The following is a 21,202-nucleotide window of genomic DNA, read 5'->3' as shown; positions in this document are numbered from 1 at the left end:
AATGAATCATTGATATTTTGGTCTTTCTAGGAATTTAATGGAGTTTTATATTACCATATTAACCTCTTATTGGTTGGTAGAAAGGAAAACATTTTGGGTGTATACTATCTAATATGTTCAAGAACTTAGTTTAATTTGATCAATGGAGATAATTTGAAAATTTATATATAGAATTAGTGGGTACATGTTTATTAATAAAGACAAGATTTATATATACATCAATTTTTTAGTTTAATTTTACATTTTGAGTAATCACACATTTTGGTTCTTCTTATTTTTGGACTTTACCAAGTTAGTTTCTAATAAATTTAAATTGTTAATTTAATCTCCAACAATTTAAACGTGGATGTTTCAAATACTTAACAAATATCAACATTTGTTTTCTTCTCATGATGAAATAGATAGCAACATTTCTTTCATGGGTTTCTTTTGCATGTGTTTATTTTCATTTTGTTGTTAGTGTACCCGCACGAATTTTGATTTTGATGTTGTTAATGGTCCCAAACATTTAAAATTGTTTAATGTCGTTAACTTTTCTTGTATGTTCGGTTATGTTTTTTTATTTTGCAAACAACATAACATTAAATATCATTTCTATCATGTAGATGTTTGAATTTGTTGTTCTTATTTATCACAATGGTGGTTGTTTTATAAAAGACAATTAGGGCAATTTTCAGCACAAGTATGAAAAGATTGAAAGGTTGCCACCATCGAATATGGATTTTGTCAACATCAAATACATGAAGATATTATTCATTCAACACATGTATCATGAGTTCAAAGTTATGTATTGGCTAAACCCCAAATATTCTTATTTGGAAATTGGGTTGATGCCATTAGAAAATGATAAGGATGTCACTGCCATGGTGACTGTATTGTCAGAGCCTAAGAAAGTGAATGAATTTGGTGATTATAACATGCATATTTATTTTGAACATCCAACATTGGATGTTGAGGATAATGAACTTGTAAGTGATCGCTTATCTGTTGAAGATTCCATTGTCAAAGCTCATCCAATTATTGAAGATAATAGTGATGTTGAAATGCTTAGTATGCCTCAAGAAAATGTACCTGAAGAAAATGTATCTGAATGACATATTGTTGAAGATTCACTTCAATTTGCAGTTGAAGTAGCTGATTTAGCATATGAAGAAGCACCCGAGTAGTTGCTTCTAAAGCACCTGAAGAAGCTGCTGAAGAAGTTGCACCAACTAAAAATAAAGAAGTTGTTGAACAAGGAAGTTGTAACAAAAAAAGAACCCCAAAGAAGACGAAATCAATCAAGAAGAACAAGGCAACTGCAAGAAAAAGGGATAAAACCCCTAAGAAAAAGTCTACAAAACCAAAGAAGAAAAAGGACATAACACCACATAAGAAGGCAACTATATTGGATGAAGGACACGTTGAAACATCTTTTGAGGAACATGGATATGCATCAAACAATGAATATATGCATACTTTTGTTTCTACTAATGATGAAGGAAATGCATTAAGCGCATACCCAACTTTGTTTTGGACATGTGCATTTTGAGATCGGATGAAATTTGTGAACCTCACGTTATTTAAGAATGATGTCAAAGACTTCAATATATTTCTTGGCAGAGAAATAAAGTGGAAGAATAATGATATAGGGAGGGCAAGGGTAGTGTGTGCAAATGAAGATTGTGATTGGCTAGCATACTATTGTTGAGGACACCAAGTTGGATACATATCAAATGAAAACATATAATCTTGAACATACTTGTTGTAGGACATTCCAAAATAAGTCTACAAATAGGGATTAGGATGCAAAAAAGTTGAAAACAAGAATGGATACACAATCAGATTTAAAAAGGAACCAAACTATAAACTTGATGAAGGAGGATTACATTTTGTATTTAGAAAAGAAAAAATGAGGGATGAATATAGATGAAAGAATATCACAAGTCATGTAAGATGAAAAAAATAATGAAGGATTAATACGGATGAGAGAACAAAAGTGAGGGATGAAAAGGAATATTCTTTGTTGGTTTTAGGTGGAAGAAGACACCCCAAAACGACGTCATTTTTGGTTTTTTTATTTATTTATAAAAGACAGAAACCCAAAACGACGTCGTTGTGGGTTTCATTTTTTTTAAATTAACCCAAATGATGTCATTTAGTAACAGGATTCAAGTCAAAAAATTGTGAAAAAAATGAAAACGGTATCATTTTGTTTTAGGAAAAAAAAGACACGTGGACAGAAAACATCTCTCTAAGTTAATAGTTAACGACCAACGTAGACTAATGTGTTAAGGTTAACTAACGGGTATGGTCGGAATGACTAATGTGAGTTCATATTAACATTCTTGGAGACTAAATTGGTAATTTAAATTTATTAGGATCTAACTTCATAAGATTGGAAAATATATAAGATCAAAATGACTAATTACTCTTACATTTTTTAAGTGAGTTGAATTGTTATAGATTGCCTTAGAGTACACATTAAAATCCAAAATAAAAAGCCAAAACTTAATAGACCTCTGACTTATTTTGAAGTTTTAAATTTGTCTAGAATATTGGATAAATAAATCAATTTTGTCACATATCACTTTAATATATAATTAAGTGTATCATAATAGAATTTATATTTTCGTTAAAATTCATAAGACATATTTCTAATGAGAATAATCTTTAAGATCAATTTGAAATCAAAAAATAATTTACTAGACAAATATAGTATTTTCCCAAATAAAAATATAATTTAATATAGTAATTTGGACGGAATGGAATAAAATTATATTGGATTGTCATTAAAAAATACATGCTCTATTTTTTGGATTATCATTAAATAAATGCCATAAGAATAAATAGAAAATAAGAATGCAAGACAATTTGTTAATATGTTATTAGAGATTATGAGACTACCAATATATTATTAGAGATTATGATTATAAACTCTAGCATACTTATGGGGCCCAAATTGTTCTCAACATGTTATAATAATGAACTTGAGTCTAATATATAACATTGGTTTCTCTCCTCCATTCCAACACAAGACAATGTGAAACTTCTTATAATACTATATCCACAGCAATATTCATATTGATTGAAATAGATGAGTATCACACTCCTTATGAAATCTAAGTAGCAATCTTCATCTTAGTGGATATTCTGCTCCTTAGGCTTTGTTTCGGAGTTACGAGGGAAAGGGAAAGAGAGGGATCAAAGAATTAGAAAATGAAAGAATGAGAAATGGAAGGAAATTTTTCCCCTTATTTGGGAGTATAAAATTTAGACGAGGGAGGGTAAACTAATGATAATGTAACAATATTTTTTTATTTTTCCTTTAAAAATTTAATTAACAGTGAGAAATGAACAATAATGTATAATTATATAATATTATTAAAATTATTTAGTTATTTCGACATTTTATCTCCAAAAAACTTCAAATTGAGAGAAATTTCAAAATAGACGCATGGACAGTTTTGGAGGGTTTGAGATAGGAGTGGCAATTGGATGAGTTTGGATTTGGATCCTAGTCGATGAATAGAAAACTATCCATTAATCCATATAAATCATTACATCACATTTTTAAATCATCCAATCTATCAATATCCAATGGATTTCAATCCATCCATGCTATCCATGTATCCATTTAATGGATTAGATAGATGAATATCCAACTCATTTTTTTTTTTAATTTGAACAAAACATTTTTTAATAAAGCAATTTGAAGAAAAAAATTCTTTTAAAATTTATTATTTAATAAAGCATATTTAAATATCAATTTTAAAAAACATTTTTAAAAAGTGTTTTTAAAAAAATTACTTTTAAAAAGTTATTTTTTTTTAAAATAAAATAATTTTCTTAGCAAACACTTTTAAAAAGTGTTTTTTTGGTAAGCACTTTTAGAAAGGTGATTTGATGAAGTTTTTTTTATAAGTACTCTTATTGGCAAGAATCTCTAATGCAACATAATTGGTAGGGGTGAAAAAGTTCGACTCAGATTTTAACACAATTTAGTGACCGAACCGAACACAGAGATATGGTTCGGTTCTACTCGATTAACTGCAAATTTTGTTTAGAAATCGAACTGTACATTAATGGTTCGGTTCAGTTCGGTTCCGCGGTTTTTCAACTTATTTAAATAAAATCGTTTAAGAAATAGTTGAAGAAAATTTGCAAGTACAGAGTCAATGAATACTAAACACATCAATAATAAGATATTTAATACTATTTCCAGTAAAAAAAAAATAATTCAACATTTCAACGCACTACAAACTTGAAATTTTAGTCCACAAAATCTTCGACAATGTCCAACAAATTTTAAGAATGACAAACATGATAACAATATTTTAGTCCAATAGTAACACCTAATACTCCATATCATTAGTAATGTCTTCAAGTTCTTTCTTTATTTTCTTTTAGTTCCTTAATTTCTTTATTTAATTAATTTCATTTGTGAATAGTGACAAAATGTATACTAGTTTTTTAGTTTTCTTTTTATCTTCTCAATAGATAATAGATATTTAGGTTTGTTTACTAATTTATTTTTTCTATTTGCCTCTTATTTATACCATATATATATTAGTAATCCTAAATTCTTAATCATATTTTATCTCCTAACTTTAAAGTTTAACCATCCAAATATAAAAGAAAAATATTTTTTAATATGCGGTTTGGTTCGGTTCTAACAGTTCCAAAATTTACAAAATCATGAACCGAACTGAACTTAAATGGTTCCAACTAAAAAAATGAACCAAACCACGGAACCGAACCGAACTGCATTTTATGATTTGGTTTGATTTAGTTTCATTGGTTTCACGGTTTAAACTAGAACTGCTTACACCTCTAATAATTGGGACTTTCATAAGTTGTATGCAGTCCATCATCCTGAAATATTTCATTTTGTTATTATATTATCACAGTCAATAACCAAAATGATATATTTATACTTTGCATTAAGATGTTGGGATAAAACACTAAGGCCAAAATCGTTTATTGATAAGCACTTTTTAAAATCACAATTGCAATTTTCAACATTTGTAATGTGTGTGGGATTGTGATTAGAAATGTGAGAGATATTTTTTTATAGTAATATTGAATTAATTAGAAAAAATTGTTTTTTTATGGATTGGGTATCCATCCAAATGGATATACTCATGGATATCTATTGAATATAATGGATGAATTTGAATCCATCCATTATCAACACTATCCATTGGATTATATCAATTTAAATCCATTAGTTCTAACTGATGAATTTGGATGAATTTAATTTGGATGAATTTTGGATTTTGGATAATTTTCCACCCCTAGTTTGAGATACCCTCCAAAACCTTCTCTTCTCCTTCATCCAACTCCTAAACAAGGGGGAAACTTTCCAAAGTCATCTCTTCCCTTCCCCTTCAAAAACTCAATCCCAAACAAAGCCTTATGAGGGAAAGGGAATGAGAGGGATCAATGGGTTAGGAAGGGGGGAAGGGAAGGGAAAAGGAAGGAAATCAAAATATTTAGCTATTTTGATATTTTTAGTAATATTATATAATTATCCATTATTGTCTATTTCTCATTGTTAATTACATTTTTAAAGGAAAAATAAAAAATATATTACATTATGATTAGTTTATCATCTTCATCTAAAAATATCAAAATATTTAGCTATTTTGATATTTTATCTCCAAAGAACCCCAAATTAGGGGAACTTTAAAAATACACATATGGAGGATTTTGGAGGATTTAAGAAACCATCCAAAACCTTCCCCTCTCCTTCATCTAACTCCCAAAAAAAAGAAAGACTTTTCAAAGTCATCTCTTCCCTTCTATTCCCCTCCAAAATCCCACTCCAAAACAAAGCCTTAGGAAATATATTTTGCTCAATATGTAACTCTTGTTAACCAGCTCCTCTGTGGGGACTTCCTCCATATGAGAGTATGCTCCCCTTTAGCATACGTCAATCCACATATCATTGATAATGTTACCAAGAGTTGAGCTATCAAACATGTACTGCATCTTCATGTACCACCATCTCACAAAACATACCACATAACTCTCTATTGTTAAAAAATCTTTCGATATTATGAAACCTCTATACCAAAGTTCATCAACAAGTGTCATCTTGAATACTTAGTCAAAGTAAATCATTTAGCTTTCTTAGAAAGCCTCAATATCTATCACCATCGTTTTTATGGATAATCATAGTTCAAAGAACTATCAAAATTCACCTCCGAGAGTATATTCACATGACATACCTTGTGCCATGTAGGGATGACAACAGACGCGGGCGGGCACGAATAATGCTTTCATGTTTCCAAACTCACAATATTTGTGGGTACCTGTGCGGGTACTGGGTATTCGTGGATACCCTATTAATTTTTAATTTTAATTATATACTTATATACTTTGTAATAGTCAATATGTAAAATAATTATTGTGTAAATAATATGACATTTATATGATAAATTTATGATCAAAGTGGAATATGTGTATTTATTATGAAATAATAATGAAGTATATGATATATAATCTTAAAATAATAATAAAAAAACTACAATATATGTTAAAATTTAATTAAAAACTAAATTTATAAGTTTGTGGGTAACCACACGGCGAGTATCATAAAACTCGTCCCACCCATAAGTCATTATTGTGGGTACGTTGCAGATATTTCTACATGTACCCATGGGTTGAGTTTTTTGTCATCCCTAATGTTATGGTCAACCAATGCCCATGTGATCCTCTTGCATTTAAGTCAATGCTCGTGTCAAATCACCCTTCTATATCAATGCTTTTATTATACCCTGCAAACAAGCTAATGCTTGTGGTATACGCTGGATCAAAATCAGCATGCACAAGAATGCTCTTTTCGATCCGCTATAAATTATCACCCTTATGCATGACATCATGGAAACACCATAAGATATAACACTTCTCATCTCAAATGAGATAATCCTCTCTAATAGCTAGAGGGATATTGTGAGTACCTATCAAAGAGTCTAGTGCTATACTAGGTCCAATATGGTTATAGTCCCTACCACAGTCTTGTCATGTCTCCATCAACTAATTTGGTTTATCCTCGTCATGTAGTGCCTTAGATAAGTGTTGTTCCAACACATCATTCACCATTCTTTACAACAATCCAAAAGTTAACATTTTTATTGAACTTATCCATCTTGAATATGGTGTATGAGTTAGGATATATTTACCAATTATCTCTAATAACAATGATGAATGATCATTATCCACTGTTGGTCACAATCAACCAAATAAATGACATAATAATAAATAGAAGAGAAGTAGGCAATAGAATTTGTTAAGGAGTGCAACCAATTATACTTACATCATTAAGAGCATTGAGTAACTATCAATGTATTATTATTATATTGTAGATTAGGATACATGTTCTACCACACCCATGGGTCCAAGGCCAAAATAGTACATCTAATTTATGCAAGTAATAACAATAAACTTGAGTACAATATGACATTGATTTCTCATCTTCACTCAAACACTATGCAATATTGAATTTCTTATAATACTATATTTTAAACATCTCGACATACAAAGATTATATAAAATTTCTAGAAAAATGTGGAAGGAATTGAATATTGAACTCATACATCATATCTTTATCCTTCATACCATACTAGGGTTAATGTGTAGCCATTATAAACCCTTAGTGTATTATAAGTAGAAAATTCACATATCATCCTTCTTACCAACTCTATATTGTGTATAGATATTCCTATAGTAGTTTCTAGACAAGATTGGTTAGCCCTTCAAAGGGGTGGGTACAAACAATATTGATGTGGACTAGATATAGCTATAGGTTAGAATAAATCATGATAAATCATTCTTTTGTATTTTCTTCTTAGGTTATCGTTGATTAATTTGACATCTAACTAAACTATGCATATCCCTCATCCAAATTTCATATTGGTGTATGTTGAGACACTTAATATCTCTTAAGTCTCTATGCTTCTGTATTTAATATGCCTCTCAAGGCTCGAGAGAATTTAAAAAAAATAGAAAAAACACTACTCAACCAATGTGTACTGTATGTTTCGTCAATTTATAGGAGATTGCCCTTATAATTAATAATTATTACAATATTTTTTCATACAATAAAAAATGTAAGTAGAGGTTAGATGAAGTTAGATATATTAAATATATCAAATTGTTAATGTATTTTTTAATAATATCACAATTCATTTTTATATTTTTATCAAAAAAATTATAATATCATGTATAAAAGTAATATAATTCTCTAAGATAAATATATAAAAATTAAATATTTAATAATGAAAAAATAAAAATTCGCCAGACACTGACTACCGGCACGTTAAGTATAATAAACGCAATGAATAAAAATTCTCTATTATTTTCTCACTTCCGCCCCTCAATTTTTTTCTCACTTTAGTTTCCAAACTTTATTTATATGAAGAAGTTATATTTTATTTTCTCCTTTCGCCAGAGTTTTTTGATGTCATCATAAGTCATCCCATGCGTTAGTTAATAGTCATTTTGGCCTTAAAACCAATAATATTTTGAGTCTAACATTTTCTTCAACATGTCTAGATCTTTGTCTTCCTTATTCTCTTATGTTTACAAGATCTTAGATAAAATATATTTTATAAAGAAATTATAATAATGATGTTGACAACATATCACAAAAAACAAAAGATAGATAAATAATCTTTGTTTTTATTTTTTTGAGTGACGTATGCTGGAAAATGATATGCAATATAACATAGGTGACTGAAAATGGATTGGCCAATGCAAATTACTAATTCAAATAAGAAAAAATGATCAACTTAAAATTAAAGTATAACTCAAAAATGTTATTTTGTCAATTTAGTCATTTTGGATAATGATGTTAGTTTTTAATAGCATATTCTAAAATATTGGTTTCTTCATTAGATTTTAATTTTTTGAAATCATTTGTGGAATAATTCATTCTCCCTTTCCCATTCTCCCATCTTTTTTATCTTCTTTTTTCTTATGGTGTTATTTCACACCTACTAATATTTCATTATCTCCTTTCTCTTTTCCTATTAAGAATTATTCCTTATCTAAATCTTTTATAATTATGAAATTGATTTTATACAAGTGTTTAATATTATAGAGTATTCTAAAATTAAAAATTTATTAATAACAAACTTATTCTAGACTATTCCAAAGTAAAAAATCCACTAAAAAAAACTATTCTAAAATATTCCCAAGAAAACAATCCCTAATATGCATGAAATTAAAACAAAAAATTGTTTAAAAAATAAAATACCAAATGAATATATTAATATTTAATATATTATTATAAAGTACCAAAGATATACTATTTTTTAGGAAAAAAATACCAAAAATATAATTAAGAAGAGTAATCATATATTCTTTTATAAAATATTCTTATACCAACATCATAAAAAAGTAAGTAACATATATGATTTGTAAATGAATAAAGTATAATTCCATTTTGTGCCTCACATAATACTTTTATTTTTGAGAAAAAAAAAATGCTTATATGAGATTTATGCACTATTAATGTTTTATTCACCATTCATATTTAATTATCTAGTCAACTCTTTCAACACATAATTAAACACACTATATTTTCTCCCATGATATATGAAACATTTTTATAAAATGATAAAAATTGAAGTAGGTGGGTTAAGATCCATAGAGATATAAAATCAATATATTTTGGTTAGGGTTTAGGTTGAAAACAAGAACAACAACACTCTCGAGCTATGGCTGCAGCACATACTCAGACCCAAGAAGAGCTTCTTGCCACTCATCTCGAACAGCAAAAGATCCACGTACTCTACTTTCTCCATTCTCTCATTTTAATTTCCATTTATATAAGCTTTTCTTCTGTGCCTTTTTACTTTGTATTTGATTTTAAAAGATTAATTTTTTATTGCCTTTCAATTACTGTTTTCGGGGTTTACTGACATGAAAAGCTTGATTCCTTTAATGGATTTATCAATGTATATTTTTTAAATCAAGAGTTGTTGTATAACTAAGAACATTGATTCCCATTTTTGTGTTATGGACAGTGTACAAAAAATATTGTTTGGTTTCATATGATTTTTAATATGGCTTTGAAAATTGGAAGTATAAGTGTGTAAGGGGAAGGGGATATAGTAAAAGCTTGAATTCTCATTGAGGTTTTTGAGTAATAATCTCACTAAAGAAAGGTGATGATGTAAAAAGGGTGGCCCAGTGCACGATGATTCACCATTAGTGTTTGGAGAATATAGATGCACACAGTTTGACCCTCTTGTTTTTTGGTACTACCAATGATATTCTCTCACCTTATGGGTAAGTAATCCTTTCAGGATGTGTGATTGTCCCCTCCCAACAAGTGTCGCTCCCAGAATCTTTCTTGGGATCTAGTGAGACCTTACACCACTAGACCAACACATTGTTGGTCTTTGTGACACTCTTGTTTGGAATAAATAGGAAGTGCAATTTTGATACCTCTTCAATTTAGGATTGCTGTAGGATTTTTGCTTGGAATAAGGAAAAATGACTAGGAATAATGAACACTACTATTTAGATAAGAAAAAACAATTCTTATTGCTAGCCTTTTGACAAGTGAGTGAAAAAGATGCAACTAAGTAACCTAATTGTGAATAACTATATAATGTTCATTTCTCAAGAGATGAAATTTTAAATGTCATGAAAACATCAAGCACATAGGTGCGCGGGTTAATTTGTGTGTAAGCAATCTCCTAAAGAAGATAAATCAACATGTTTCCTGCATTTACTGAAATTGGTTATGGATACTTTTATTACGAAAGATGTAAACTTGCTATTAAGCACCAGCATTGTCTGATTTTAAGTGCATCATTTCGAACTTATGCCCGCGAGAGTAGTTTATTGTGGGCTCAATGTCTTGTCTATAAATTATTTAAACGTTTTTAATAAACCTTGGTCAATTGTTACTACTAATTTTCTCATAATTATTCATTTTTCGTAGTAGTGGGAGTGGCAGCTTAATTACTTAGTAGGTTCTTTGCCTTCTAGTTTTTTGAAATTTTAAGTACTGTCTTTTGTACAGTCTGATGAGCCTGTAATCGAGGATGATGATGAGGACGAAGATGATGATGATGATACCGAGGATGAAGATGTCGATGGTAAGATGACCAATAAAATTAACTGATTTCTGATGTAGACGTCTAGTACTTGTCTATTTTCATTTTTGCATTCGGCAAATGATTTTTAGCATTTCTTTTATAATTTGGTTGCATATATCAGATTCAATCTAATTTGTTTCTTATTAGAAAAAATGAAAATGCATGTAGACTGTTGGCCTCTGTTCTATATGAAGTTAATGCTGCTTTTTATCTTTTTTGCACGATTCAAGATAAAACGATGGATGTTTTATGGCAGGACAAGAAGGTGATGCATCTGGTAGGTCCAAGCAGAGTAGAAGTGAAAAGAAGAGTCGCAAGGCGATGTTGAAGCTTGGAATGAAACCTGTCACGGGTGTTAGCCGTGTGACAGTTAAAAAGAGCAAGAATGTTAGTGTTTCACTTTATATAGATACTCGTTTTTTCCCAAATTGTCTTGTCCATTTTATATGCTGTATATTAAATCGTTGGAGTTATGCTTTCCAGATCTTGTTTGTCATCTCAAAACCAGATGTTTTTAAGAGCCCGACGTCTGACACATACATAATATTTGGGGAGGCTAAGATTGAAGACTTGAGCTCACAGCTACAAACCCAGGCTGCAGAGCAATTCAAGGCTCCCAACATAAGCAATGAGGCATTAAAGCCCGAGTCCTCATCTTCGGCTCAAGAGGATGATGATGCAGATGTGGATGAGACTGGTGTAGATCCCAAGGATGTAGAGTTGGTGGTGACTCAAGCTGGAGTTCCAAGATCAAGAGCTGTTAAAGCTCTTAAAGCCGCCGATGGTGACATTGTTGCTGCCATTATGGAGCTAACTAATTGATGGTCAAAATTGTTAGAATGAGTTTGGAATCTGGAACTGTTTTTCTTCGTTGATCAAAATTTTTGCTGTCCCTGGATTTGAAATAGTGGCCTTTTAATATTTTTCTTTTTTGTGTGTTTTTATTCTCTTTGTTTAGTTGTGTGTTGAAGGTAAACATTTAAGACTTATTTCCTAAAGCCTGAAAAGTCCATGTTTCATGCATTGAATGAGTCATTACTTGAAATTATTTTATAGTGGTTTAATGTGTAATTTGAAGGTCCTATATTGTTGAGATTGACAATCATTTTTCACTCTTCTGAAGGTGAAGTTGGGGGCAACATTGTGTCACTCTTATATAACCTCCCCTACTACAATACTGCATGGATTCTTAGGCTCTGTTTGCGAATTGATTTTTGGAGGAGAATGAAGAGAAAAAGAAAGTTTGAGGGTCATGAAATACATTAGATATATTTTCATCCAAAATTCAATTCACAAACAGACCTTATTATAAATATATTTTGTACTTAAATGCAATGGGTTTTCGTTGCAAATAAAATTGAATGTTGAAGCTACTTCAAAGCTTGTGTCGCTAGGAATAGATACATTATTTTACCTCTCTGATATGTAGTGTTTATATTAGATTCATCAACAAGTAACACCAATAAATATCATTGTGATATGGTTTCACAATGTAATTGAGATGTGTAGTTATAATGATTATTATAACCACAATATTTCAATCATATTAAGTTATCTGGTTTGCAATTTGAAACTATAGTCTCAAACATTTAAAAAGTATTGTGATAGTAGAAACACTTGAACCTTGACATTGAGGGGCATTTGAACTATATGTTATGTTGTATGGGCACTTCAAAGAAGGTGACGTACCAGTATTAGGTATTGGTTCTATTAAGTACTAGTACTCATGTCAATAGGTAATCATTCCATATAAATTGTTTCAAAATTGTTATTCTCCCTGAAACTTACGATTTTTCTCTTTTTTTACTCATATCATAATACTAACGTGATCATTTGTACTTAATTATATTTAAAAAAAATGTTGTATTTCAAACCTGTATTGTTACCGTATCCGTAATCATGCAACATAGAAACATATAATACACTCGTACTCTAGTTTTTAAGAAAATGTCGAATGGCATACCCAGTACTCAGTGCTGGTACTTGTTTCACAACAATAAATGGGGATGAAGGGAATGGACTATTGTAGTTGTTTGAGTGAAACAAAGTATTTATTAGTGACAAAGAGGAAGTATCAATGCTTATATTTAACTGATGTCAAATAAAATGTATCTAGATAAGTAAGTAACTCTTGAATACACTCCATAAAAAGTGGGGCATGGACAACTTAGAGCATAAAAATGTACCAGCTTATAGAATCATAAATTTGACCTCTATAATATGATGCAGAAGGAAAATCAATGAAATTAAATTCATGGAAATAAATTTGTTTAGATTGATTAAGTTGTTATTATCCTAAAATTAAATCTGAAGGTGATATGCAAACAAATTTATTTAGAATTTAGAAACAATTTTTGTGTATATAAACAATGTAGTATTGAGAAATAAAACATTTGAATTCATTCCTTAACATGATATAAGAGCAAACAAAAAAAAACCTTTTAACAAAATGTGTATGGCACGCATGATGATTGAAGGTGAAGGTTCTATGATCTATTCAAGAACCGAATATGCTTAGAAGAAAAAGTCTTCACCTTGGATACTTGATAATGTATATGGCACCCCTATAATTTAATGTGTTTTAGCAATTTGTATACGTCCACAGCTGAAGAACAACAAGAATTATTTCACTATAATAAAAGAGAACTACAAGTGTTTCACTCACTTCCCAAAACCCAAGTACACCCAATCTCACTCTCACTCAAGTATTTCTCACACAATTAGAATAAGAGAACCAGAAGATGAAATATGCACTAAGCTAAGTATTTGACGTGTCTTACAATGGCATGGAGCACTCCTATTTATAGCCAAAGCTCTTAAAGATTATGTGGTCAAAAGAAAAGAACATTAATGTTAATTTCACCATAGTCACTTCCCAAAACCCAAGTATACCCAATCTCACTCTCACTCAAGTATTTCTCACACAATTAGAATAAGAGAACAAGAAAATGAAATATGCACTAAACTAAGTATTTGGTGTGTCTTACAATGGCATGGAGCACTCCTATTTATAGTCAAAGCTCTTAAAGATTATGTGGTCAAAAGAAAATAACATTAATGTTAGTTTCACCATAGCCACTTCTTTTTACTTGGCTAGAAATTCTCCCTTTCTTCAAGGTGGTCTTTAGCCACTTCATTTTTGCTTGGCTCAAGAAAGTCTTTTCATCATCTTTTTCTTTTAGGCAATATTTAATGAATCTCCACCTTGGCTAAAAGCCTATCATAGTTATTCTCCTGCTACTCTTCTTCATGCTCACAGAGATTCTGAACATTAATCAAGTCCAGACAATGTCTGAACTTGGTAGTTGGAACTGGCTTTGCCATCATGTCCGCGAATTATCTGCAATGGGTATTTTCTCCATTCAAACAACTCCTCTCTCCATTATGTTTATGATAAAGTGCATCTGAACATCAATATGCTTAGTTCTTTCATGATATATTGAATTCTTTATAACATGTATAACACTTTGACTATCACAATAGATGGTTGTTTCTTCAAGTTGTATACCCAACTCTTCAATTAGACCTTTCTACCAAATGGCTTCCTTTACAGCTTCTATTACTGCGATGTACTCTGCCTCAGTTGTAGATAAAACAACAATTGATTGTAGTATTGCTTTCCAACTAATAGTACAACCATACAATGTAAAGACATATCCGATGAGCGATCTTCGCTTATCTAGATCTCCAGCATAATCCGAGTCAACATATCCAGTGATCTTGTTTCCAACATCTTTGACTTTACCATACAAAAGCCCTATATTTGTGGTACCTTTCAGGTAGTGCATAATCCACTTCACAGTCTTCCACTGAACTTTACCAAGATTTGTCATATATTTGCTTACCACACTTTATGCATGAGCAATATCTGGTCTAGTGCACACCATGACATACATGAGACTGCCAACCACACTAGCATAATGTACGCTTGACATCTCCTCTTTTTCATTCTCAGTTTGTGGACACAAGGTAATTGAAAGTTTGAAATGAGTCGCCAATGGAGTAGTGACTGGTTTAGCATTTTGCATGCCAAAGCGTTCCAACACTTTCTAAATATACTTCTTTTGTGACAGAAAGAGTGTTCCCTCTTTTCTATCCCTCTAAATATCCATTCCCAGAATTTTATTTCCAGCTCCTAAGTCCTTCATTTCAAACTCTAAGCTCAATTGATCTTTCAAGTTTCTAATTTCTAACATGTTCTTACATGCGATCGACATGTCATCAACATATAAAAGCAAATATATGAATGACTTATTTGCAAGCTTCTTGTAGTAGACACAACTATGATGTTCACTTCTGAAATATCCATTTTCAAGCATGAATGTGTCAAATCGTCAATACCATTGTCTGGAAGATTGCTTTACGCCATATAAAGATTTCTTCAACAAGCAAACACGATCTTTTATCCCTTGAACTTCAAATCCTTCAGGTTGTTTCATGTAGATTTGTTCCTCCAACTCACCATGCAAGAATGCCGTTTTGACATCTAGTTGTTCAAGTTCTAGATCAAAGTGAGTTACAATTGCAAGTAGGATGCGAACAGAGCTATGTTTTACCACAGGAGAGAAAACTTCATTAAAATCAATGCCTTCTCTTTGTGCAAAACTTTGGCTACTAATCGCGTTTTTAATCTTGCATCAGGAATTCCTTCCTTCTTCTTGAAGACCCATTTGCATCCAACAACCTTTTGAGACTTTGGTCGTTTCTCAAGAACCCAAGTATGATTCTTATGAAGAGACTCAATTTCCTATGTCATGGCAGAAAGCCATTTGGAAGCTTCTTTGTTGTTGATAGCTTCTTCATATAATTGTGGTTAACAATTACTAATATCATCAGCAACATTTAGAGCATATAACACTAGATCAGCATAACCATACTTTTCTGGAGGTTTTATATGTCTCATTTGCATGTCCCTAGCCAACTGATAATGTTGTAATTTGGAGATATCAGTATCAGTACATGCATCATGGACTTCTTCTTATTGATCAAGTATTTTTTCTTTTGTTGGCTCCACCTCAAACTCCACCTTCTCCAAGATATTAGGATGTTCATTCTCATTTGATGACTCTGTATGAGGCTTTAGCATTTCAGCTTCATTAAAAGTAACATCTCTACTAATAATGCACTTTCTTTTCTCTGGCCACCATAACTTATATCCTTTCACACCATCAGGATATCCAAGAAAAATGCATTTCAATGCTCTTGCATCAAGTTTTCCTTCTTTGTTATGAGCATATGCAGGACAACCAAATCTCCTCAAATTTTCATAATTTGCCGGAATACTCGACCACATCTCTTCTGGAGTTTTGAAACCAATGGCCGTTGATGGACATTTGTTGATCAAGTAACAAGCTGCACTGACAGCTTCCGCCCAAAATTCTTTTGGCAATCCAGCATTTGACAACGTACATCTTGTCCTTTCAAGTAAAGTTCTGTTCATTTGTTCTGCAAGTCCATTTTGTTGTGGAGTGTGCCTCACGGTATAATGTCTGACAATACCGTGATCCTTGCAAAAATTTCCGAATTTTCTGTTGCGAAATTCTAGACCATTGTCAGTTCTCAGTCTCTTGATCTTTCTTTTGTCCTTTCAAGTAAGGTTCTGTTCATCCGTTCTGCAAGTCCATTTTGTTGAGGAGTGTGCCTCACAGTATAATGTCTGACAATACCATGATCCTTGCAAAAGTTTCCGAATTCTCTGCTACAAAACTCTAGGCCATTGTCAGTTCTCAGTCGCTTGATCTTCCTCCCAGTTTGCTTTTCGATCAAGGTTTTCCACTGCTTGAACTTCACAAATGCTTCACTTTTGTGTTTCAAAATGAAGATCCAAACCTTCCTTGAATAATCATCAATGAAAGTTAGCATATATCTCCTACCACCATGAGAAGGTACTTGGGAAGGACCCCACAAGTCAGAATGTACATAATCCAACGTGCCTCTTGTTCGATGAACTGCAGTATTGAATTTTATCCAACACTGTTTTTCGAAAACACAGTGTTCACAAAAGTCTACCTTCCCGACATGTTGACCGCATAGCAATCCTTGTTTGACCAACTCGGCCAGACCTCTTTCACTGACATGACCCATTCTTAGATGCCATAGTTTGGTGACATCAGAATCAAATGTTGAGGAGACAACAACAACACTCGTGATTGTGTTTCCTTGGAACATATAGAGACTATTCTCTTTCTTTCCTTTCATTACAACCATAGCGCCTTTAGATATTCTTATAGCTCCACCTTCACCTTTGTAGCTATAACCTTTTGAATGTAGTGTTCCCAAGGAAATAAGATTTTTCTTCAATTCTGGAACATGCCTTACAACTGTCAACGTCCTTACGATTCTGTCGAACATCTTGATTCTAATTGTGTCGATGTTGATGACCTTGTAGAGAGCATTATTTTCCAAAAGGACCTTGCCCCCATCAAAGGGTTGGTAAGTGGAAAACCAATCCTTAATGAGACACATGTGATATGAGCATCCAGAATCAAGTATTCATTCATCTTTTGTGTCATGCTCTAAGACTATTAGTACATCTGCACTATCATAGCCATTTGCTATAGCTGCATCTCTATATTCATAAATCTTTTCATTGTCTTTGCGCTCTGGGCAATTCTTTCTTATATGCCCCTCCTTGTGACAGTAAAAGCATTTATACTTTCTAGGTTTTGCTTTAGACTTGGACCTAGATTTCTCTCTTTCACCAAATTGATTTCGCCTCTCTGTTCTTCCTCTGGCAAAAAGACTATCATCTGAGCCTTCAGATCTCGAATTTGATACTATTTTCTTCAGTTCTTTCGAGTGCAATGCCGCTTTTACTTCGTCGAAGGCCAGATCTTCTCGACTATACATTATGGTGTCGTTGAAGTGGTCGTAAGAACTTGGAAGGGAACATAGTAGAAGAATTGATTGGTCTTCATCTTCAATTTTAACATCAATATTATTTTGATCAAGAATAATTTTGTTAAATTCATCCGGATGATCTTTTATGGGCTTTCCTTCCTACATTTGAAGAGTATATATTCTATTCTTCAAATACATCCTGTTGGTGAGTGACTTCGTCATGTACAGGCTTTCCAGCTTCAACCATAATGAAGTAGTTGTAGTTTCAACCATAATTCCAATTTAAAATGGACCGCATATTATAATATTTAAAATTTCATTGTTCAAATTCAATTGTATGAACAACACTTGTTGGTATAGACATTTACACATCCGAAAAAGATTGATTCCATATCCAAAAAAGATGAAGGGATACCTTTGATAGTACCAATAAAATATCCAATTCAGATCCTAGGTGTTCTACAACTAGATTGTAGTGACATGAGATAGTTTAGCTTTCTCTTTATTTTCCTTTTGCTTCTTTTAGTTTTTCATCAAGTACTAAAAAAAATTACATGCCCAATTCTCTGAGTTAAACGAACACAAACATCATTCAAACATGATGATCTAATTTAAAGTTTGATCTAGGTGACCATATTCCATGTCCCTTATAAAATCCCTTATCAACCAGGTGACTTTTGTTTCAAGCTATAAATGAAATTCCATAGGACATGAGAATACTTATTCCTATATTTGGTGTAAGTTTTAAATTTTTGTTCTTTGATAATCTTTTATTCCTTGGTAACTACTAACTACTATACTCATGTGTTTCAATAAACGTTTGTTCCCATGTACGAAGGTAAGAATAGATCCTATTGAGTGGGGATAGATTTATTTTGTGAAAAATACATTTATTGACGATTTTGATTTCTGATCTCAACCATTTTCCTCTAGCTGATAATAAGATTTTCTCATCTTCTACACACACAAAATTATCCTGAAAAACTTCTACATGATATGTTAGTATCATGGATGAAAATCTTCTATACTTACAACTCGATACCAATTTGTTTGTGACTATTAAGAACAACTACTTCATTATTAAAAAAATTGAATTTTTATTTATTTATTGTTTTTAATTATATGAATATTTTTCATTGATGTCAAATAAAATAATATAGAATAGTATGTATAAAAGATTTATGTTGATATACTATGTATTTTCTTAATTGGGACGAACATAGTTTTAAAGGAAAAAAATAGAATATAATTTTTTTATTAATGATAATATGCTTTTATTTCATTAAATATTAATGAGTTTATAATGATATTAAAATATATTTCAATTTTAGCTTCTAAATTTTTATAATTCCAAATACGTATAATGTCTAAATTTAAAGATTTTGTCTAATCTTTACTAAAAAATTAATTACAAATTTAATATTTTTCAATATCATAATTTCTTAGTTTCTTAGCAACCATGTAAGAAAGAAAAGAAGGGAACTGAAAGAGTAAAAGAGAAGAAAATAATTGAATTTTTATTATTGGAATTGAATTATGCATAAAGGTAAAGTGTAAAAAATCTATACAACAGAAAAATTGGTAATTACTTGAAATTCAAGCTACCATTTAAAGTAAAACTAATTCGTCATCTTCATCTTTAGCATAAATGTTATCATAATCATACCATATTAATTATTAAAAATAAGGAAAAAGTAGCAACAATTATTAAATATCTCAAAAATTTTATTCTACTCGTAATAATTATTAGGGATGATAATGAAAACTGAACATGTGGATACTCACCCGAGCCGAACTGAACCCGAATTTAACGGGAAAACCTAATGTGATTGAGTTCGGGTTCAGATTCGGGTTTAGTAGAATAAAGACTCTAACTCGAACTCGCCCCAAAGTAATGTAATTCACTTTAAAATTGAAATTTCTATCATGTGTCCATTGTTTTTAATTTATAATTTTACTTTACATACTATTGGATCTTCAAACATAAAAGAAATAAAATAATGCAAGAGAAAATAGAAATGCTAGAGAAAAATGAAACGAAAATGATATCATACTTTCCTTAGTACTTTTATAATTTTCGGGTTTTTTTCCGAGTTCGGGGATGGTATATTTATTTTCAACCTCATTGAGTTTGAGTTTGTATTTTGAATTTCAGGTTCGGGTTTGGGTATGTGAAAACCCGGCCTCGACCTGCCTTATTGTCATTCATAATAATTATCTTTAGTTTTATATAAGTTTTAATCCATTTTAATCAATCGTGTAAAAAAATTAATGGCAATGGTCAAAATCACCAATGGTTTGAAGTTATAAAACATTAGGAACAAAATAAGAGTTGTGATTTGGATTCATTCATTTATTTATTATTAGTGGTTATAATTGAATCCTAATTGACAAATTTTAAATTTTTGAGAATAGTATAGCTTTAGAGAGTGCTTCTTTGGAGATTATGAGCTAGATGAAGCTTTGGTTGTTAATGGTGCTATTGATCATTCTTATTATTCAAGCTGATGGGTTCCCTTTCACATCTTTCTTCAGTTGGAAAATAGAAATAAGGATAGTGATTATATTTTTACATTGTAGGTGTGTTAGAAGGATGGATTCATAAGAAAAACTTAGGGGGCACTTATTTATGTTTCAATGAGGCAGAAATTCATAAAGAAAAACAAGGAAAACAACTCTTAGACACCATAAGAGAAGATATTTTGATAAGTTTTGGTTTGGTACGCCACAAGGAAAACAACTTGATAAGTTCTCAATTCTATTAGAACTCATGAGAATCACTCATCACACTATGCACTAAGCGAAGATCTAAGCATGATTATTCATGTTCTAGTGATTCAGAAAAGTTCAGGTACATACGTAACTGATCTATACGAGAAGACAACCTCGTAAATAAAAACACAAATCCTAAGAAGTACTTAATGCTGTGTCCCTCCCTAAGTGCCTTTGGTTAAAAATGCATGGTTCATGATAGAAAGGTCTAAAACCACCTATTCAACATGGAAAATTACAATTCTTTTGAAAATTACGAAAAAATACACGATCGTTGGCTCCTACGCAGTCATGTACCATGGTTCAATGACTAACACAACCAAGTCATTTACTCATCAACGGCCGTGTCGTGGCTGGCCACTATCCCTTGTTTCTTCACAACTTCGCACCCTTATGTCCTCTAGGGTCAAATACAAACCCTATATGTTCACCCTTAATTTCAACAATTCTAACCCTATATGTTCACCCTTAATTTCAAAAATTCTAAAAACTAT

General features: G+C 31.2%; 1 protein-coding gene across 1 annotated transcript; it reads left to right on the top strand.

Annotated features, from left to right (window-relative positions):
- LOC109355532 (nascent polypeptide-associated complex subunit alpha-like protein 1) lies at positions 9,638-12,116 on the top strand. The gene is made up of 4 exons (XM_019598736.1): positions 9,638-9,773; positions 11,021-11,096; positions 11,353-11,483; positions 11,580-12,116. Exons 1-4 carry the CDS (start codon positions 9,705-9,707, stop codon positions 11,916-11,918), a joined length of 615 nt encoding a protein of 204 aa, XP_019454281.1. The 5' UTR covers positions 9,638-9,704; the 3' UTR covers positions 11,919-12,116.

The sequence above is a fragment of the Lupinus angustifolius genome, chromosome LG08, assembly GCF_001865875.1.
Source record: "Lupinus angustifolius cultivar Tanjil chromosome LG08, LupAngTanjil_v1.0, whole genome shotgun sequence".
In the NCBI taxonomy this organism is placed as follows: domain Eukaryota; kingdom Viridiplantae; phylum Streptophyta; class Magnoliopsida; order Fabales; family Fabaceae; genus Lupinus; species Lupinus angustifolius.
This window is presented reverse-complemented; position numbering and strand designations above follow the sequence as displayed.